The sequence below is a fragment of the Loxodonta africana genome, chromosome 4 (assembly GCF_030014295.1).
Source record: "Loxodonta africana isolate mLoxAfr1 chromosome 4, mLoxAfr1.hap2, whole genome shotgun sequence".
Classification (NCBI taxonomy): Eukaryota; Metazoa; Chordata; class Mammalia; order Proboscidea; family Elephantidae; genus Loxodonta; species Loxodonta africana.
The window spans coordinates 142,163,466-142,183,943 of NC_087345.1; the positions used below are offsets into that span (position 1 = coordinate 142,163,466).

The window sequence follows — 20,478 nt, forward strand, 5'->3', positions numbered from 1 at the left end:
GTGGTGGGGCAGAAATTCAAATCAGGTCTTTTTGACTGCAAAATTTGTGTTCTCAGTCACTGTACTGTTTTGTCTCTCTGCTTATATTCATTGCCTACTAGGACCTCTTATTAAGGAGTCTGAAACAAAGTAGAATTTGGGGCAATAGAATGTTGACATGATTATCTGATTTGGTTAGTTATGTTTCTGGTATCATTTTTGTGGGGCTGATAGAGGAACTTCTGATGTATATTAGAGCCTTGGTGCACACAGTTAGTTTTTGGTCTTGGCTAAAGAATAAAGTTACTCAAATTCACATGAATAGCAACCAACCATAATCATAAAAAAAGTAGGAAGTAATTTGCTTTACATAACCTATTCAAACTCTCCATAGCATATATGAGTGTCATCTAGCCTTTTGGTAAAATTTTCTGTGGATCTCTATAACATAATGTTCCTTTGGTTATCTTCCTGCCTTTCTGATCATGTCTTAACCTCTGGTTTCCGCTAGCACCCTGTGCATACACTTATGTTAATGCTTAATATCATTGAAATTAGTTACTCTTATGTCAGTTTTCACAGCTATATAGTAAATTTTGTAAGAACAAAAAATGGTTCTCATTCTTCCTTATAATCCTAGTGCCTGACACAGCACTTGATATGCAGCAGACACACAGTGGTACCTGCTAAACTGTTGAACATGGAAATGAAGGCCTACACTATTGGTCTTTATTACTTTTGGTTAGACATTCTAGACTGTTCTGGCACTGCTAGCAGAGGAATCTGTCATTCAGTTTCCTTCACTATCCTATCCTGACTGAACTTTCTACTCCTTTTTATGTGCACTGTGCACTAATTAAACTGATGTGTGGTAGATGACAAATGCCATTCCATACACCAGCTGCATCCCGTGGAAATCTCAGCTTCCCTTCCCTGTTCATTTCACACCCAGCTGCCCATGCAGCCCTCCTTTCTGACCCTAGCCACCCGGGGTTAGATAAGTGGGTATCAGCCACAAGCTCAGGAGTCCATATGACTCCCTCCACTTCAGACCAGCCAGCCCTCACTATTCCTTTGGGTCCTGTAATTCACTGGAATAACTCACAGAGCTCATGAGAACACCATATCTACAATAACAACTTTAATATAACAACAGAAGAATACAAATGAAATGAAAAAAAAAAAAAAAGGATATATAGGGCAAAGTCTGGGAGAGGCTCCAGTGTAGAGCTTTCGTGTCCCAAGGGGACATGCTACCGTTCCAAGAGCAGGTGTTTGCTCTTACCAACCAGGAAGCTCCGTCTGAGCCTCGGGGTTCAGGGCTCTTATCGGCCTCATCATGTGGCTATGGTAGATTACGCCATGCCTCATGAGGCTTAGTCAGCAGCACGTCCCCATGTGGTCCCTCTTGGACTGGTCAGCCCCAACTCATTAGCCTTGGGTGTTGACCTGCTCAAAGAACCAACTAAAAACAAAGGCTTTTTGCAAGGTGATTTCACAACTTAAAACTGGGCTACTTGCTAGTCTCCTTTTTTTTTAATCTCTATTCCTTTGCCCATATTGTGTCCTCTGCATGGCCTTCACTTGTCAAAATCTTACTCATCCCTCAGATGTCCAATTTAAATGCTGGTTCCTCATGAATCTTCCTGTAATCTCCCTGCCTGCCTCTCTAACCGCTACCAAGTCATTTCCCCATCTGAACTCTTAATAGCACTTTATGACACAGCATTTGAAATTGTTATTTTTGTACCCTACTAAGTGATAGATCCCTTGACAACAAGGTTCTTGGCTTTTTTAATTATTTCATTGAATAAATATAAATTAACTTGAATATAAACTAATTCATTTTTTAGCTTCAGAGAAATGGGTCAGAGAACTGTAGTCTTGTTAAAAATCGTTCCTATACACTGGTTTACAAATAAATGCATTGCATCCAGAAAACTACATAGGCTTAAACTTTATATTTATTCCTGAAACTTCAGCTTAGGAAAGAAATTTTTTTCCAGATTTATATTTACTTTAACATATTTACTGTTCTTTATATTGACTCTCTTCCTTCTTTTCTAGGGCACTGTTTTTAATCTCGAGTCAGAGGAGGAGGAGTACCCTGGAGTCATTGCAGAAGATAGCAATGACATTTATATCCTGCCCAGTGACAACTCTGGACAAATCAGTCCTCCAGAGTCTCCAACTGTGACCACTTCTTGGCAATCAGAGAGCTTACCTGTCTCCCTGTCAGCCAGCCAGAGTTGGCACGCTGAAAGCCTGCCAGTGTCCTTAGGTCCTGAGTCCTGGCAGCAGATTGCCATGGATCCTGAAGAAGTCAAAAGCTTAGATAGCAATGAAGCTGGAGAGAAGAGTGAGAACAACTCTTCGAATTCTGACATTGTGCACGTGGAGAAAGAAGAAATCCCCGAGAGTGTGCAAGAGGCTGCTGCAGCTTCTGCAGGCTTGCCGGCCAGGGAGCTGCAAGAGGCATTCTCCGAAACCCCAGCCCCTTTGCTTCCACATATCACTGCCACTTCCATGCTGGAGACAAGGGAACCTGACGCAGAAGTGGTTGCAGTTGAGAAAACCAGCCCTGCTACATCTTTGTTTGTAGAGCTTGATGAAGAAGAGGTGAAGGCAGCAACAACTGAAGCTGTTAAACTGGAGGAGGAGGTGGTCCCTGCACTGGAGCCCACAAAAACACTGCTGAGCAAAGGGGAGAGAAGTGTCAGGAAAGAGAGTCTTAGAGCAGAGTCCTCCCTGGCTAGAGAAGAGAAGGTCATCCCACTGTCTGAGGGCAAGTCTATACTGCTGTTTGGAGGGGCCGCTGCTGTTGCCATTCTAGCAGTGGCAGTTGGGGTAGCACTGGCTCTGAGAAAGAAATAGCAGGATTTCCAGAAGAGAAAGAAGACAAAAAGGATCTAAGTTTTAGTTGTACTGATAGGAATTTGAACCGCCCTTCAGGAGCTGATTGGACATTTATGGAACACTCTGGGATAATGGAGACTTCCATCAAACAAAGCAAGGGGATTGATCCATACTTTAGGGCTTGAGGTAAAGGGAGTTTGTGTTTGTCTGATCATAGGTTGCAGGGGTTTGGGCTCATGCTAGACTGAGAATCATGTGAGTGAAGTACTCCCTCTAGGACAAGGTCTCTCAACCTTGACATTACCGACATTTTGACAATTCTTTGTTCTAAGAGGCTGTCCTGTGCATTATAGGATATTTAGCAACATCCCTGGCTTCTACCCACTAGATGCCAGTAGTACCCTCCCCCTAGTTAAGTCAACCAAAACATCTCCAGATATTGCCAAATGTCCCCTGGGGGGCAAAATTTTCCCATTGAGAGCTACTGCTCTAGAGGGAGAGGGTTAATTTAGGAGAACCTGGGAGAGAAATTCCTAGGCAAGAGGGCTTAGCTGTGGGCTCTTCAGCTACTGACTTGTCAGCTCTTCATCCCCTTGTAATTTCGTCTTTCCTAATGAGCAGGTGGAATTTTGCAGCCACTCCTTTTGGCCCTTTTTCTCTTCCCACCTTTGTAGTCCTGTAGCATGAGGGCATTCTCCCTTATGTCTCAGCTGCCTCAGGTACTGCACTGCTCCTCTTCACCCCATGTTCCTTCTGAGATCCCGTGGGAGTGCTTGCTCTGTACTTCTGCTCAGACCCACCTTGTAAAGATGCTGCCTTTAGGAATCTTTTAAAAAAATTAAATTTAAAAATAGAATAAAAGAGACCTAAGGTTTCCTGCCTACGAGTGCCAAGGGTAAATAACCCTGGCCAGAGAAAGGCATTTGTCTTGTGTAGAGGCAGGAGGATGGCCTAAATGACCTATTCAGGTCTCTTCTCGCCCTTTTTGTCTGTGGTCACCCCACTTACCTTATGGTTACGTGCCAGCCAGCAGTGTTTGTGTTGTTGGATGGTCACTGCCTATGACCCTGAACTAGTATGCTTTTATCTGGCCTCAGTCTGACTACTAGTCATCCAGCGCCTCTGTGGGTCTTTTGCCATGTAGTAAGGATTTCCAGACTTGGGCTTACAGAACCATCTGAATCATAATTCTTATTAAACACAGAAAGTCTCCTAAGTATCATCAAAATAAAAGTGGGAAAAGAGAGGCTTCCATTTCAAAACTGAGGCTACCCTCAAAATTCTAGTCTGGCTTTCAGAGTTCAAGAACAGAACCCTCTTAGTCTGAACTCTTCACAGCCCATATGCCAGAGTGATAGACCAGAATGATCCCAGTCAGTGTATGCTAGTTGTGAGTCGGCATACTTTTCTCTCATCCCGCCAACCTCTTGTCCCTAAAGGAGGGGTGGAGCTGTGTCCTTTCATGCCTGAGGACCCAGTGTCACTATGGAGGGCATACATACTAGGTACAGAAAGTCATCTCGGATTTATCGCAGTAAATGTAACAAATTACTTTTTAGGTCCTGAAGTTTATAATAAAATTACTTTACCTTCCCTGATCACCCAAACTTGATGTTTTAAATGTGCTTTCTTTTTGACATTTGTTTTATTATTTTTTTTTTTAATTAAACCTTCCCCATTAAAAAAAAAAAACCCACTGTCGTCGAGTCCGTTCTGACTCAGCGACCCCATAGGACAGGGTAAAGCTGCTGCATAGGGTTTCCAAGACTGTAAATCTTTATGGAAGTAGACTGCCACATCTTTCTCCTGAGGAGCAGCTGGTGGGTTCAAACCGTCGACCTTTTGGTTAGCAGATGAGCGCTATAACCATTGTGCCACCAGGGCTCTTTCTCCCTAAAGCAATACTATTTAAAAGGTGGTAAAAAAAAAAAAAAAAAAGATCTGAAAGTATGTTTGTGTGTCTGTTACAGCTCAACGATGCAATGTATCTTTATGTTCTGAGTTTTAGTGCCCCATTTTGGGAGTGATGGTTTTAAGGGCTTGGGTGCACCTTGGTTAATAGCTAGAGGTGAGGGAAAAAATGGTATTAGTGAAGTAAAGAACCTTTTTTCCCTTTGGCGTGCATTTTAATCGCTATTCATATAGGTTAATAGCTGAGAAAACTGGTATGTTATTTTTTTTCCTTGAAAAATAAATATATTCCTTCCAGTGTTGAACACTTTTAAACCCTGGACCTCAAACCCGCTGACAGTCGCTAAGCACATTTAAGCACTGTTAGAAGCCGGGTTCGTTTCTGAGCTGCAAAAATGACATCTTCAGCTTAGGATATCTGGGACTGTTTTCCACAAAAGGAAAGAATATAAGGCAGTACGATATTGATGGTGATGCTTGCTGCGTTATTTCCCCACCTGTCGAACATTACCCCGAACTATTCTGGCCAGTTGTATCTTGCTGGGTAGTGGCAAACACCCCTCTCCACTGGCTTTCTCCAGACAGGCTCTTCCGTGAGACCAGTTGCTGTCGAGAGAACCATGCTCCACAGGGTTTTCAGTGGCTAAGTTTTTCAAACGTAGATCACCAGGACTTTCTTCCAAGGTGCCTCTGGGTGGACTCAAACCTCCAGCCTTTCAGTTAGCAGCTGAATGTGTCAGCCGATCTTCCGAAGTTCCCGAGTAATGGGATAGGTCAGTGTCCTCATTCCTCCTCATTTCCTTCCCCTCTGCCTCTGGCAGCGGACAGGCTTAGCCCTAATGAGGGCTGCTGCTTACAGTAGCTCCTGGTTGTTGCTCTTTTAAAAACTTATTCCTCGGCTTCCTGCCCCCTTTTTTGGTGGGGGTTGGTAGTAGGAGGCTATTCATTCTTGCCCCCTGATTTGTATAGCATCTAAATCTAAGGTAAAGGAAAGATTAGAATAAATCCAACTTGTTTATGGAACTCAAATGTCAGAATTAAGAATTTCATTTCCTGTTTATTATTCCTTAGTCTTTGAACTACTGAGGAAAAGTTTTATTGGTAAGTTCCCTAGAACTCTTCTTTACTGCTTTATTGAATGTAGTGATTTCTGATCACTTGGCAAGAAGCCAGTGAAGGTCTCTTGAGAAGAATACCAGAACTAAAGAATGCCAATTTATCATGTATCTTCTCTGTACTAAAGTGATAATATTCTGGGCCTACAGAAATCAGCCAGTGCCTACAGTGTGCCTTAGCGGGGTCTCTCCTGATCACCCGTGCCCTTTAGAGAGCTTTCTAATAAAGAAATGCAACTGTCGACCTTCTGGTTCCCACATTCTCCACCCAAAGGCATCCCTGATACCTCCTCTTGCCTCTATTTCTGACCCGTCTGTTACATCAAATACAGCCACTACCTAGGCTTGTCCTGAGGGGCATAAGCAGTAAATCCAGAAACATAGCTACCGTTAATTTCCTATGGAAATTCATTTTCTCAGCCTTTGTGCTAATGTCCTGTACTAATATAAAAGCAATGCCTGCTCCTTGCCTTTTTCTCTAAAGGCATGTCACGAGAACAGATATACTACACATAGAATTTCTTCAATTATTTTGAGATGTTTCACAGAAATGAAAGGTATTATGGGTAAGAATTTTGTTTCCTTCTTTTTATCATGTCTTTTCACACAAACTTATCTCTCAAAGAATCTGAGGTGGTGATCACATTCATTCATTGTAGGCTATCTGATCGTTTATAAAACCAACTTAAAGCCGCCAGACTAATTCACCCACAGGCATTATCTCATTTAGTCTCAGCAACACACTTGATGCCAGAAAAGTGTTTCCTCTTCCCTGGAATAACAAGATCTGTCATTAGTGATAACTCCTGTTAAACCATTCATCAATGAGAAGGTTCAGCTGGGATTGGTTAGAGTTTTGGGTGCGTATTTTTTCCATATTAGAATATCCTTTTCCCAAAAGTCCTTTGTGTAAATAATATTTTTATCAAATATTAATTGGGCATTTGCAGTGTATCAGAGATTGTTCTAGTTCTGTCACATACCTAATTTCACCTTCATAGCTCTAGTAAAAACCAAACCAAACCTGCTGCCATTGATTCCAACTCATAGCATCCCTATAGGACAGAGTAGAACTGCCCCGTAGGGTTTCCAAGCAGTGGCTGGTAGATTCGAACTGCTGACCTCTTGGTTAGTAGCTGTAGCTCTTAACCACTGCACCACCAGGACTCTGTAGCTTTAATAGCTATTGATACTCCTTTTATTCCGACTTTACAGGTTGAGGAAACCTAATTATAGTTTATTAACTTTTCCAAAGTCTTTTAGCATGAGAAGCAAGGCAATGATTTGAATTTTTCTGACTCCAAGTCTAGTGCTTTTTCCCGTTGTTACCAGTTATTTCTGTGACCCTGCAAAGCACCGTTGGCGCCCTGTGCTCCACTTACCACACCCTGTGCCCTAATGTAGGTCTACCTGGGTCTCACCTGGGAGGAGCGCCATCAAGTTTGTACGGAAGTACTGTAGGGTTCAATGGCAGCTCTCGAGTATGTTATTGTACAGAAAAATGGGAGTGAACGTTTTGTTTAGGGCTGTTTCCAACTTCTGATGGTACCAGCTGTTTTCTCTAGATAGCGAATGAGATGCCTTTTAGTTAGAGAATTAACAGTTACCCCTGGTACAGATCTTTTCATTAGCTTTTCTTGGTTAATGCGTTAAATGTTTTTGCTTTTTAATAGGATTAGGCAGTCTGGCACGGGAACCACCACCGAGTGCGAAGTGAGGCAATTGAAGGCAGCACCATGACACTTTTCTTTTCCCTCTTCCCTTTCTCCTAACGTGTTCCCTTCTGTTCCTCCTCTCCTGCCTATGCCTTGAACCTGGAGTGGAAATGTGGGGCCCAGAGGGGGGTTCCCCTAGAACAAGTGATACCTCTAGGCATCACTTGGCCTCTAGATACTCAAAGAGGTCACTGACTCAGTAAGGAGGGTTGACTAGACAAAGCCACAGGCACAGCTTGTTCAGAAACTGGCAGTAGGTGACTTCCAGTGAAAGATCACGTACAGCATTCCCCACTACCCTGAGGAATGTAAAATCGATAGTAGCCTTGGCTATAGAATACTGATTTCTCAAAATTTAGTATTTTAGTTAGCTCAGATATAAAGCTCCATGGAGTTGGAAACCATCAATTCTGTCTTCCCACAAGACTAAACCTCAGCCTGTATCGTCATGTTCAGTGGATTAAAACCATCAGGGTCCTTCACATGTTTGTTCACAGAGTCCTAGCCAGGCAGCTGCTTCATAGTTAGCTCAGGTTGGAATTGTTCTCAGGGATATTTGCAAGGCCTTGTAGTAAGTTAAAAAGTAGCAGCAGGGTCAAGGTGATTCTTACCCTGTTCTCACTTCTAAGTGGAAGATTTTAAAGTGATAACCACTCACTTTAGTGAGTATTCTTTGCACCATTGGAAGAAATTGGTTAATACACAGTTTAGAACAAAAGTTCTGACATTTTAGGATTAGTTTATTGCCTCCTTCCCCAGAAATAAAGGAAGTTGAAGTACAATCTCCCTGTTACAGAATCTGGAATAACTCAGTTCTGTTGAGTTCTAGCAAGAGAACTGTATTATGTAGATCGTTCCTGGGCCTGCACTAAAGAAAATAATTTTTTTCTTACACTTGCATTTTTCCTGCTGTTGTCTTCCACTTCTTTCTTCAGATTAAAAGTGCCTCTTCCTAACTCGTTACTCAACTGAGTTCAGTTATTGGTTCTAGTGCTCTCAGAAATACTGGAATCAAATGGAAATTTTGATAATGTAGTTAATACAACTATTTCACTTAAGCAATATGTATCCCCCTTTTCTGTTTAAGTACCATTAGCTCTTCTTGTTACAGTTCTGATTTGCCGAATTTATTATCGTGGATTAGTCTGGCTCCTTTTGCCTCCTGCTTGCCTGCCTTTTGACCATTCTACTCTTCATGAGAGGGAAGAAACCCAGAAGAATAAAAATTCGAATCTATGAATTGTGCTTTCTGTTAGAAGCAATGTATTGGGGAAACCACATTGGAGGTTGTAATAAAATGAGATTTGAAGATAATCCACAGATTCATCTTTCTCTTCATGTGGTAACCTTATGCCCTTGACTTGGGAGGGGTCATTTCAGATCATCAGTCTTACTGACTGGGTTTGACGTCAGGTCCTGAAAATACAGTAACATCCAAAGGACACTACTGTAGTTCTCAGTCAGTACGGATAATTGAGTTATTGGAAAATAAAACCGGGCAGCCTTGAGCATCTCAGGAGTTAATGCTGGATCCTAAGAGGTGAGGGCAGGAATGATTTGACCTTCTGAGTACACCACCTGACTTTCAGATACGTCAAGTGTCTTTTGGAGGAGGAAACGTTCCAGTTTTAATCAAGGAATTTCACTTAATTCAGATATTTTAAAAACAGAATGGAAAGCACATTCTCTGCACTAGACAGTTACCTCTCAATTATATCCAAAGGATTATGTTATCAGGGCAAAACCCACCAACTTCCAGGATACACCTAAGTCACCGTGGCCATGATGTGCTCGTGATCAGAACATTGGCTGTTTTATACGGTGGGATCTTTTTATAAGGCTGGTTTGGGGAGGGGATGACAATTTTGCTTTAGGACTGAGAAAGCATATCAGACTTGATCTGGAAAACATTACATCAAAATGTGTAAACTGCATTAAAATGGTGGTCTACTGTGTTAATCTAAGTGAAACACCAGAGGGTAAGGATGCTATGAAAGATTAAATGTATTACAAGATGCAGTCTGGGGTTGTGTTTTAGAGCACTTTTCCATTAATGTAGAGTTGACTTCTTGTATTTAAATTGCAACTTTTGGAAGAAAATAACTCCCCTTAGTGAGAACTTGATGGTACTGCTTTGTGTACGTTTGAGTGTGTGTGTCTGTGTGATTCCACTTGTTTCCACTGTGGTAGGAATCCTTTAAAAGAAAAAAATCCACTCCAAAACACTCACTGTAATAGCATTACTGGAAGATTTCCAGATGGTGGCCTTCCTACTGCACAGCAGTGTCTTTCCTTTTCATATTTCTAATTTAATGCAGTAGGTCGCTGTGAGTTGGAATCCACTAGGTGGCAACTAACAATAACAACAGTGCAGACACCAGATTGAAACCAGCTTAAGTGCACCCCTGTAGCTTACGATGTGGAGTCATCTTTCTTTTCTGGTGAATTTAAACTCTCAAAGAACAGAAGTGCTTTTGGTAACAAGAAACACAACTTATCAGCACGGTCATTACTCTTGTTCGCACGCTTCCCAGGAGCAGCATGTTCACAATAACAAGAGCCGCACCTGTGGTGGTGAAGTGAGGGCAATGTCTGTGACACAGACCCAGCAGCCACTGGCATACCTGCAGACGGACCCTTAAGCACTCGCCTGTAGTTGGGAGCAACGGGTCGGTGTTGTGTGGCTTCTAAACCCAGAGCTTTCTCTCTCTCATTTTGGCGCTACTTGAGTGATTTGCTTTTGCCATCACTTGTATTCCAGTTGTGCCCCCGAGGAAAGGAACCGCTGCAAAGTGTTGACTTTCAAAAAGTCTAACTGCCCTTTCAGCTTTTATCTCCACACACCTGTCCTCTCCAGGTGCAGGTTTTTTGGCATTAGCTGAGGACTGTGACTGGAATTGGAAGCTGTAGATTATTAACAGCCCCACAGGGTACATGCAGTACCTTCTGGTACCCCATCAGCTTGAAATGCTTATCGAAGCCTGACTTCTTGGAAAGACAGAAGTGCATTTCAGTTACCTGATTTTGGAAACAGTGATTGACATGGGCCCTTATAGCACCTTCATACCTTTTAACTGCCTTTGGCTCGTGACTCAAAGGAAATCGAATCGAAAAAAGTAAAAAACCTATTTATTGAGGTCTGATTTTTCCATCATTTGAAATACAGCACTTTATCCCAAAAGCTCTTGTGTCATTTGGTTTTTAACAGGAAGACTGTTACTTCCTCAGTATTAAGACGTTCCCCATTTTGAGTGGAATTCTCCATTTGTAAGGGGTGTGAGCATTTCTTCTCCAATCTTCACTCTCCTCAGATAGGACACTGCTTGCTGTAAGATCATGCCCCAAGGGTGCAATTTAATAAACCGTAAAGATTTTTTTCTTTCTTACAGAAAAACAAACACTGTTTTTTTCCTTCTGCATTACAACCTGTTTTTAAATTTAAATTTCAGGTGGGAACCTATACAGCCAAAACAAGATAAAGGCACCATTTGTAGATGAATTTGGGAGATGGTATGAAACCCATTCAAATATGTGCAGGTTAACATTTTCTTTCAAGTATAATTGGAAATTCCTAAATGGGTCACCAGCTTAAAAATCATCTTTAAAATAGAAATAAATAGCTATTATCTAGTGCCTGTGTTCTCTAGGAACTTTGCTTAAACAGCCACGGCTCCATTTCCTTTGCGGCAGCTGTACTGCTGTCACCACAGAAAGTTTTAACCAGTCGCTCTTGCAGGGTCATCCATTCAGTCCATCTCCTAGAGCAAGAAAGGAACAAGAGCCAGAATTAGCCAGTCTAATGCACAAGCTAGGACTCCAGACTTAAGAATTTTAGTGCTGAAGTAAATTTGAGATTTGTGCAGAAACATTTTCCACGCACAGTTACCGATACATCTTAGGCTTAAATACTTCACCGGGTTGGTTTTCAACGTTTGAGGGCTTAGGACCATAGTCTTGTGGGACAACTTGGTCAATCGGTATTATTAATTCATAGTTTATGTTCTATATCCTACTCTGGTGAGTAGTGTCTGGGGTCTTAAAAGCTCGCAAGTGGCCATCTAAGATATGACTATTGGTCTCTACTCATCCAGAGTAAAAGAGAAAGAAGGAAACCAAACACTCACAGAAGAAAGTAGTTTCCAGGACTATCTATGTGAACCAAGGCCTCATCTGCTCTGAGACCAAAAAAACTAGGTGGTGCCTGGCTCCCACTGCCAACCATTCTGATCAGGGATATGATAGAGTCTGATAGAATGGGAGAAAAATGTGGGAAAGAACTCAAATTCTTAAAAAATTCAAACTTACTGGACCAGTTAAAACTATTGAAGACTACTGCCCTGATACTCTAAACTTTGAACTAATACTGTCCCCTGAGGTTACCTTTTAGCTAATAACAGGATGACTCGTAAACATCACCTGTGAGTACTGTGTACTTCCTTAAAAAATCATCTGTATGAGAGAGACCAGGCTATCAACATTCACCCTAAAACAAAGATGAGAAGGTAAGAGGGCAGGGAAGCTAGATTAATAGAAACAACAAACAATGAGAATGCTGACAGACTGAAAAACATCACCAATGTCACTGAAATATTTTTGTATAAAATTGTTAAATGAGAACCTAATTTGCTGTGTAAACTTTGACCAAAAACAATATTTAAAAAACATCTTCAGAGCCCTGTGATCCTTATTATCACTGCATTCTACAACTGGATAGTCACATCTGCTAAATCACTTAAGGTGCCATAAAGGCATCTTAGCAGGTCAGAAGGATTGTTTTTCACCCTCTCAGTAATCAGTAAGGAGCCCTGGTGGTGCAGTGGTTAAAGCCCTCAGCTGCTAAGAGGTAGGGGGTTCAAACCCACTAAGCCGCTCCATGGGAAAAAGATGTAGCAGTCTGCTCCCATAAAGATTACAGCCTTGGAAACCCTATGGGGCAGTTCTGCCCTGCCCTAAAGGGACACTATGAGTCAGAATCGACAAAGACAACCGGTTTGGGTTTTTTTTCTTTTGGTTTCAGTAGTTGGTAGGCTGTCTATACAAATTGCTGTTGACGTCTTGCCCACTTACTCCCCCTGTAGATGGTTGTTGGTGAAGGCTGTCTAGGTCTGGCTGTGCCTCCTTCCAGCAGTTCAGCCTGGCTTAACATCTGACTTAAGATTTACTGTCATACGTGTTTTAAAACGCCTATATAACTAAAGACCACGGCAGATAGTGTTTTTAAGGCTTAGCAGTAAATATTAAGAGGATTAGATGCTACCTATTTTACTTAAAAAATAAGAATACCTGAGTAATGCTTTTGACACATAAAAACACCTATTACTAATATTTTCAAATTTACAGATAAAATCCATCCACTGCACTTTGATCTGGGTCCGTGGAACTTAAAGCACCAGACTCAGGCTTATCCAGGCTTTTGGGACAGCATCCTGAAGAACTATAACTTTTTAAATAATGTGTTTTTGGTGAAAGTTTATGCAACAAATTAGGTTCCCATTCACCAATTTCTACAGAATTGTTCGGTGACTTTGGTTACATGCTTCACAATGTGTCAACATTCTCATTTTTCCATTCCAGTTGTTCCATTTCCAGTAACCTAGTTTCCCTGCCCCCTTTCCTTTACATCTTTGCTTTAATCGCTCACCATGTGGTCCTCATAGATTTTTCAGAACTGTAACTTTTAATATGCTGGTTATGGGACAGACATGTTCTGAGGAAAAGAACCCCCCCCTCCTTTTTTTTTTTCCTATTCTTTTTGGTCTCTCCCCATCATCCTTGGTAAGCATGTTTTTAAAAATTTAAATTACACTTATTTTTGTGAGAAAGTCACGAGACCAGACTGAGGAAGCTTGTGTTCTCCATGTCCACACCATGCGGTTATGATTCTACCAGCAGTATAGAGTAAGCTGCACCAGCCCCGGACAGTAGTATGTCTTAAACATAAAGCTGCTAAAGCTCAAATGATACTAGGTGTCCGTTAGTACCTTATACTATATAACTTTATTGCTCAGGAGAGCAAACCCAAGCCTTCCTTTCTGAGCAGGAAGCAGCAGTTTGGTCACGAGAAGCAAGCATAGAAGGGCTGCAGGTAGCCCAAAGCAGAGGGTGCTACTGGTCACCAGACTGGAGAGGGAAACTGGTGGGGGGCAGGCAGAGAACCAAGAGGACTTAGAAAGGCCAAGGAGCTGATATCACTGGTTCTTACATTTCTGGCTAAGTTCCTCACATAGGTGAGTAGGTTCTGGTTAATAAAATTCACAGTTGTGCGAAAGACATCACGGAGCAAGGAAGGCATGTGATCGGCTACTTTTTTGGCCAACAGCATGGTCAACATGAGCTTTTTCTTTTCCAACTCCATGTCCAGGAGACAGGTCTGCATCACCCGGTCCACGGCAGTTGCCAGGTGCTTCCTTCTGTCCTGGACAAGAGGAAAAAGAGAAGCGCCACACAGAACAGTTTACTGAAATCCTTTCCTCTTAAAGGAAAAACTGTCCCAGACAGCCCCTCAACCATGAGTATGAAGATATGCTTTCATTTCGGTAGGAAGTATTTATCAAAAAGCTAAGGAGGACGAGCAGAGAGACGGGGAAATAATTTAGTTCTGAGAGGCAGTGGAAAGAGAAGTCTGAGCTCACTCCCTAGAATGGGATGTTCGTTAACCAAATACATGCTGACTGAGCACAGCGTGCTCACTATAGACAATGATGCAATACAAAAAGCCAAGTCAGTCCCTGACCCTGTGTCTTAGGCCCATCTTACTGGTGCAGATCTAGCTACGGGAATGGGACGAAGGAGCTACAAGTTACGTTACAACCTACACAGGAGAGGCAGACCATAGACCATTAGACTTAAAAAGGCCTTAAGTTCACTGACTCACATACGAAATTAAGTAACATAAGTGAACAGATTGTGGGAGTGGTCGCAAGGCAGAGCAGGAGAGATGCTTATACTGTGACAGCTGCTGTAGGACATCAGACCAAGAGACATCACTAGAGTGGAGATGACTTCTTGGAGGACAGAAGGCTTGACCTGACTGACCCCTGAAAGATGAATAAATTTATAGATGTAGAGGTGTCTGCATTTGCAGCAGGTAGAAGTCAAAAGAAAACCTTTCTGTCCTCTGAGCTCCTGTAGCTACAGGCAGTTTTTTTGACAGCATCGGGGTATCATTCATTTATTTCTCCCATTAAGTTTCTTCAGGGAGGACAGAGTGCCTTGGACTTAATCTTGAATCCCTCAAGGTGCCCAGCAAATGTAGAAGCTCAGTAATTATTTGTATATTGACTGGCTATGACCACAAAGCCAAAAGTAGCTGGCTTTTCTTGTCGTACCTGGGTAAGTTCTATTGGCATTTTTACACACCTGCCTAGAACTGAAGAAACATAAGTTATTTCTGGGAGAGCCATGTACATTTTGCTAACAATCTTTTTGGAGGCCTTTTATCCCTAAAAATTCTTGGCTCTGACTTAAGGTTCAGAGTTGTTAAATGTCAACCAGCAATCTTCTGAAAATCCCTTCTGACTCCATTTCCAATTCTTTTGTCAAAGACCATTAAGCCCCCGACCTGACAGTGGTGAACTGGGTCACCTGACTGGTCACTGGTCTACCTACCTAATAGGTAACAAAAGACAGATCTTGTTGGTTCAACTTACAAGTGAGAAAATCCTCACACTTCCCCACTGACCCAGAAAAGGCACCAGTAAGTCTGATTACTTACTTCTTCTGACAGGTTCCTGTCCATAAACTGCCTTGCCAGGTTTTGCACCAGACTTGGGTGGACCTGGCTTTCCATCTCGTCTCCTATTTGGGCAAGACGCTCAGCGATGCTCTGGATGACTTCCTCTTGACTTCCAGAATCTGAATGTTCAGGCAGGGGCAGGAGAGACAAAGCAGATTCAGACAATGGCCCTGTTCAACACACTTACCCTACTCCTCCCCACCCCCAAAAAGGAAAGACTTCAGCTCTGGAACAGACCCCGTTCCTGCTTCCATAGCACACCATGGTGGGCTTTGCTCCACGAGGGCCACAGGGTGAGGACATGGGAGCAGTGGCTCGGGCCACGGGATCGGGCCCAGAGACCGGCCTGAGTGAGCAGAATACTGGCTTGAGAAACGGGTCTCTCCCCGAATACAGAGTCAACATCTGCTCTCAGGAAGGTTCAGTGATGCTGGGGGCATTCATAACTGGGCATCTGAAGCATAAACCTGGCAGCAGCCTATATGGCTGCCAGTTCTATACCCCAACAGCTAGCAGACGTCAGCCTTAGACACTGTGAGGACAGGCTCTGCAGTCTGACCGTGTCTGAGTCCCACCCGCACCGTTTCCTAGCCACAAGACCTTGAACTTTTCGTCTCCTACCTTCCTCGCACGGTGGTTGTGGAGACCACTCCTCTTCCAACCCCATCTAACTCAGTAAAACCCCGAGTCTTCCCTATGACTAAAAGGCTCTATATAATCTTCCCCTACTTCTCTAACTGGAACTCTCCCTACTTGCCCCCTTAACCCTTCTTCTCAGCTATACTGGCCTCCCCACCTGCTGTTCCTTCTGCCTAAATGCCTTCATCCCCAGGGAGCAGGGCTCATTCTCTCACTTCCTTCACATCGGGCTCAGCCAGTCTCAGGGAGGCCTTTTCTGACCACTATTCAGGCCAATTTAATAACCCCTATTCCTTGTCCCCCCTACTGCCCTCTGTCTTCTTTGGCACTTACTACTTTATATTTTACCTTACGCTATTTGTCATAACGTAAGTCTCATAAGGGCCACAATTTTTTCATCTGTTTTGTTCACTGCCAAATATCCAGCATCTGAAACAGTGCATGGCACACAGCAGGTGCTCAATAAATAAATGAGTAAACCGATGGGCCCAGTACCTAGCTCCTAGAAATTATTCAATAAATACCAGCTATGTTATTTCTCCCATTAAATCTTATATATTTTTCTGTGCTTGCAGCTCCCCTCTGGCTTCTTACTGACCCAGCACAGAAACCTCATACTTACCTCATCTTTGTTACTGCCTCTGCACCCAACTGTCGGGTCCTGTCTTACAGGGCAGACATACTTATCTCTCCTACCCATTGCCGCTGCCACCACTTCAGCATGGGTCTGCCATCGCCTCTCATCTGGCTAATTACAACCATCCCCTAACCCCACTCCTTGCTCCACTGCCCTCCAGGACCATTCTCCACTCTCCACCATATACTCCTCAGGGCCGGGACTGGAGCAGGGCAAGCAAGGCACTTTGGGTGCAAGCTTTAAGGAGGCCATTAGGAGGATTGAGTGCCCCCTGGGAGTGAGGTCTCAAATGTTGTGCCCCAGGTGTTTCAGTGGCTTCCCTCTAGTTCTGACCATGAGACTTGGACAAGTATGGATATTACATCACTTCTATGCTCAAAACCTTTCATATACTCACTTTTGCTTCAGTGGGAAGTCATGACCTAACCTCGACTTGCCTTTGACCTTACCTCCCACTGTTCCCTTCAAATGTTCTAACCAAACTCACTCATCAAAGACTTGGTGAAACCCACGTGAAGTTGTGCAATACAGATTGGTAATTAAACAAGCCTGTGCACACCTTGCTTACTGGTTAATCTGCCCCTGAGTTAAGTGAACAACCCATAATCACTTTTGCAAATGCCATTTGGGTCAAGCCAGGCTTTGCAGTCTATGGGCAGGGGCCAGTGCAGAGAAGAGCAAGAGAACAGCACAGGGGACAGCCTCTGGTTGCAGTTACCCCTGCAGCAGCGTCTGGTAGCAAAGCCATTCCCTCACCCCGATCCCTCCGCCACCCCTTCCTAAACCTTTCCAAAAGGAAGCTGCATGGTGCCAGATGCTCTTACTCCAGTGTGGAGCTGCCCAGAAGACGTGCTGGCTGGATTCTGAGGCAGAGAAAGTCTTTGGCACGCCCTGGCCGGGGAGGAACTTCTGTCCCATCCCCGCCCACCCCATTCCAGGCAGGGCGGAGGCCAAAAGCCTGGATCAGCTGCATCTTCTCCAAGGCCACCAGAGGGCAGTGCAACCTTTATGCCAGGAGAGTTCAGGGCACAGACCATGTTCTGCCTGCTAGTTTAGAGGGCCTGGGTTCCGCTGAGACCCTCAGAGTCACATTAGACTTTTAGGGCAGTGGTTGATTCTAAACTGGGTGTGCATCAGAACACCTGCGGAGTCCCCCATCCTACTGGAGTACGGCCCAGGACCTGGGCATTTTGAAAAACTTTCTCACATAATTCCAACATGCATGCTATTGAGAACCACTCTCCGAGAGCCAGATCTGAGAGTCATCAGACCTCCACACGCTCCCCAGCCTTCAGCCCCACAGTCTGTGTCAGTGGCAGCAGCACTGGTGGCAAAGGAGAATGAAGGCAGAGGCTGGCAGCAGGTCCAAGGGAAGGGTAAAGAAACCGAGCCCAAGCTCAAGGCAAGAGGCCTGCGGCTCTAGGTCCCGGCTCTGCCGCATCTATTAGCTATTTGTTTGGGGGCTAGTTATTTACCTTTTTCTTTGGGCCTCAGTTTCCTCATCTGGAAAAGTGGTTCACAATACTTCACTGGCCTAGCCTAGTCATCATATTAAAAAAAATAAACCGGTGTCAATTCCGACTCATAGCAGCCCCATAAGACAGAGTAGAACTGCCCCATAGGGTTTCCAAGGCTGCAGATCTTTACGGGAGCAGACTGCCACATCTTTCTCCCATTGAGCGGCTCGGTTCCAATGGCTGCCCTTTCAATTAGCAGCTGAGTGCTTAACAGCTGCTCCACCAGGGCTCTTTAATTATCTTATAGATAATAAAAAGTTTATTAAAGTAAACATAGATACATATTTCATAAATATATATGAAAATAAAAGTGTAAGGCACTATACAGAAGCATTGTTATAAAGAAGCCAAGTGGATTTTAATTGATGGAGATTCAGCCAGGCCTGGTCAAGGCAGTCTGGGGCTGTGTTAGCAGAATCACCTGTGGGGCTTTCAGCAGACCAAATCAGAATCTCTTGGGGGAGGACCCAGGTATCAGTAGTTTTTAAAGCCCACTCATTCTTCCAATTATATAACCCATGCTTAAGAGCCCTGGAGTTACATCATCTAGATCAGTGGTTCCCAAGCTTTGGCTATATCAGAATCACCTGTTATTATTAAGTACTGGCCCAGACAGCAGAATCGGAACCATGGAGGGAGATTTCGGCACATCAGAAGGAAAAAAAATTTCTAACAGTCATCCAAAAATGGTAGATGAGTGTAACACCACCAGAGGTAGCCAAGTACAGACCAAATATGGTAGACTGAAAACCTGAGCCCAAAGGTCCCTGCCAGCCCTTTAGGTTCCCTAAATGTTACTGGTGACAACAAAGCCCAGATACGGGGCAAAGCAGGCTGGGCCTGATGCCGACCTTGCTCAAGTCTTCCCTGAAAACTTTGGAAGTGGAAGTGGCTGTTCCGGTTGCCGTCTGTCTGCAGTTCATCATACTCCTCCCGCAGGTGAGCTGGCAGGGGAAGCTCGTAGCTCAACTCCGCCAGCTCTTCGTGGAAATGACAGCTGGGGCAGTTTTTGAGAAAGCTGAACACCAGCAGGTTTGTGATGCGCTCGTTCTGGAGGCCTGAACCATTGCTGACCTAAGAAGAAAGGAGAGATGGTGACCTGTGGGAACCCGGTCCAGGGCCAGAAGCCCTTCTGGCTGCCTGAAGGGCTCCAGGGTACAGCCTGGCCTGAAACAGCCTCACTGGCCCACAGGTTCTGAATAGCTCTATGCCTACGAGAGCTCTGCAAGAGGTTTCATCTCCGTGGGCAGGGGCCAGGTTTACAGCACCTGTGTTAAGCAAAGCCACCTGCAGATTCCAAAGAGAAAGCTGCAGGTGGCGGCTTATCTATTCATTTGCGTGGCCTCCTGAGAACATCTGGTTGGAGTGCACCTCATCAGGGCAGGACGGTCCACAGGCTGTGTTAGGGAGTTAAGCAAGTATCATCATTTAGATGCCCGTCCATGTATTCACATTCCTTTTGCCAAGTCTCATGTACCTGTTACCAACTCAGGCCCACCTTTAGTGGCTACGCATCTAGAAGCTCTCTGTTTCCATAATCCCCTTTGTAGGGCCAGGATGGCACTGTGGAAACAGGTTTTCAATAACTACTGGGTAGTGTTAACCCCAGGAGGAATATAAAACACCTGCCTTCAGGCAGGTTTGGTTGACTTCAGTTGTGTATGCTTTTTTACCAACACCCCTCCCCCCCGCCACAGAGAGCCACGAGGGTGACTCCTGGTCTAACCTGAAGAGCTGGTGATTACTCAGGCCCTTCAGCTCCCCATTCCCATGAGCAGCACTTGCGGTAGCAGCTCAGTTCAGCCTCTGTGCTTTGGGAGTCAACAGGGACATTTCTGTGCCTTGACTGAATTTGGGGCGGTATTCTCGGCAAACAAAGGTGAGCACTTGTAGCATGCAGTCAGGTGCGCCCAGGTGTGCCCAGAGCAACCAGAGACCTGGCATGAAATGACCCGGAAGGCTAGGGGTACTGAGATCTGCCCATATAAATGCAAAGCAGACATCCTGGGCTTTCAGAGAAGGTCAGTAAGAGAAGATCCAGGTAAAAATTGCTTCTATCCTCCAAATCCTTACTATTTTTCATGAGAAAAGTTGGAAAACTAGAGGACAACTGTTAGACAGGCAAATTGTTTAAAATAAAATGCTTAAAATAAGGCGCTACATATTGCTATTTAATCTTCATACCTCCAAAATTTCTTCTAAAAAGAAAAGTTTTATGTAAAAGCCCTGCTCTATCAAATCCTTACAATTCCTATACAGTGAGGCCATGAGGTACTAGACAGCTTAGAAACCCACGAACAGGCTTCACTTCCGCCTCAAGAAGACGTCCTGGGCAGGAGAAATTAGAGGAGGACTGGGGCAGTGTTGTGTTCCC

At 44.0% G+C, this 20,478-nt stretch overlaps 2 protein-coding genes across 6 annotated transcripts in view; one reads left to right on the plus strand and one right to left on the minus strand.

The window, feature by feature from the left end:
* BCL2L13 (BCL2 like 13) overlaps positions 1-8,890 on the plus strand; it is a 95,263-nt gene extending 86,373 nt beyond the window's left edge. For all 3 annotated transcript variants that reach the window (XM_010590778.3, XM_064284807.1, XM_003410755.4), the window contains exon 7: positions 2,047-8,890. In XM_010590778.3, the coding sequence (XP_010589080.2) occupies positions 2,047-2,853 (807 nt within the window). In that variant the 3' untranslated portion in view covers positions 2,854-8,890. The remainder of the gene's footprint in view (positions 1-2,046) is intronic.
* A 1,798-nt stretch (positions 8,891-10,688) lies between these two features.
* BID (BH3 interacting domain death agonist) overlaps positions 10,689-20,478 on the minus strand; it is a 40,776-nt gene continuing 30,986 nt past the window's right edge. For all 3 annotated transcript variants that reach the window (XM_023548970.2, XM_023548969.2, XM_010590777.3), the window contains 4 exons: positions 18,956-19,178; positions 15,291-15,430; positions 13,779-13,991; positions 10,689-11,334 (listed from right to left, as the gene is read on the minus strand). In XM_023548970.2, the coding sequence (XP_023404738.1) occupies positions 11,323-11,334; positions 13,779-13,991; positions 15,291-15,430; positions 18,956-19,178 (588 nt within the window). In that variant the 3' untranslated portion in view covers positions 10,689-11,322. The remainder of the gene's footprint in view (positions 11,335-13,778; positions 13,992-15,290; positions 15,431-18,955; positions 19,179-20,478) is intronic.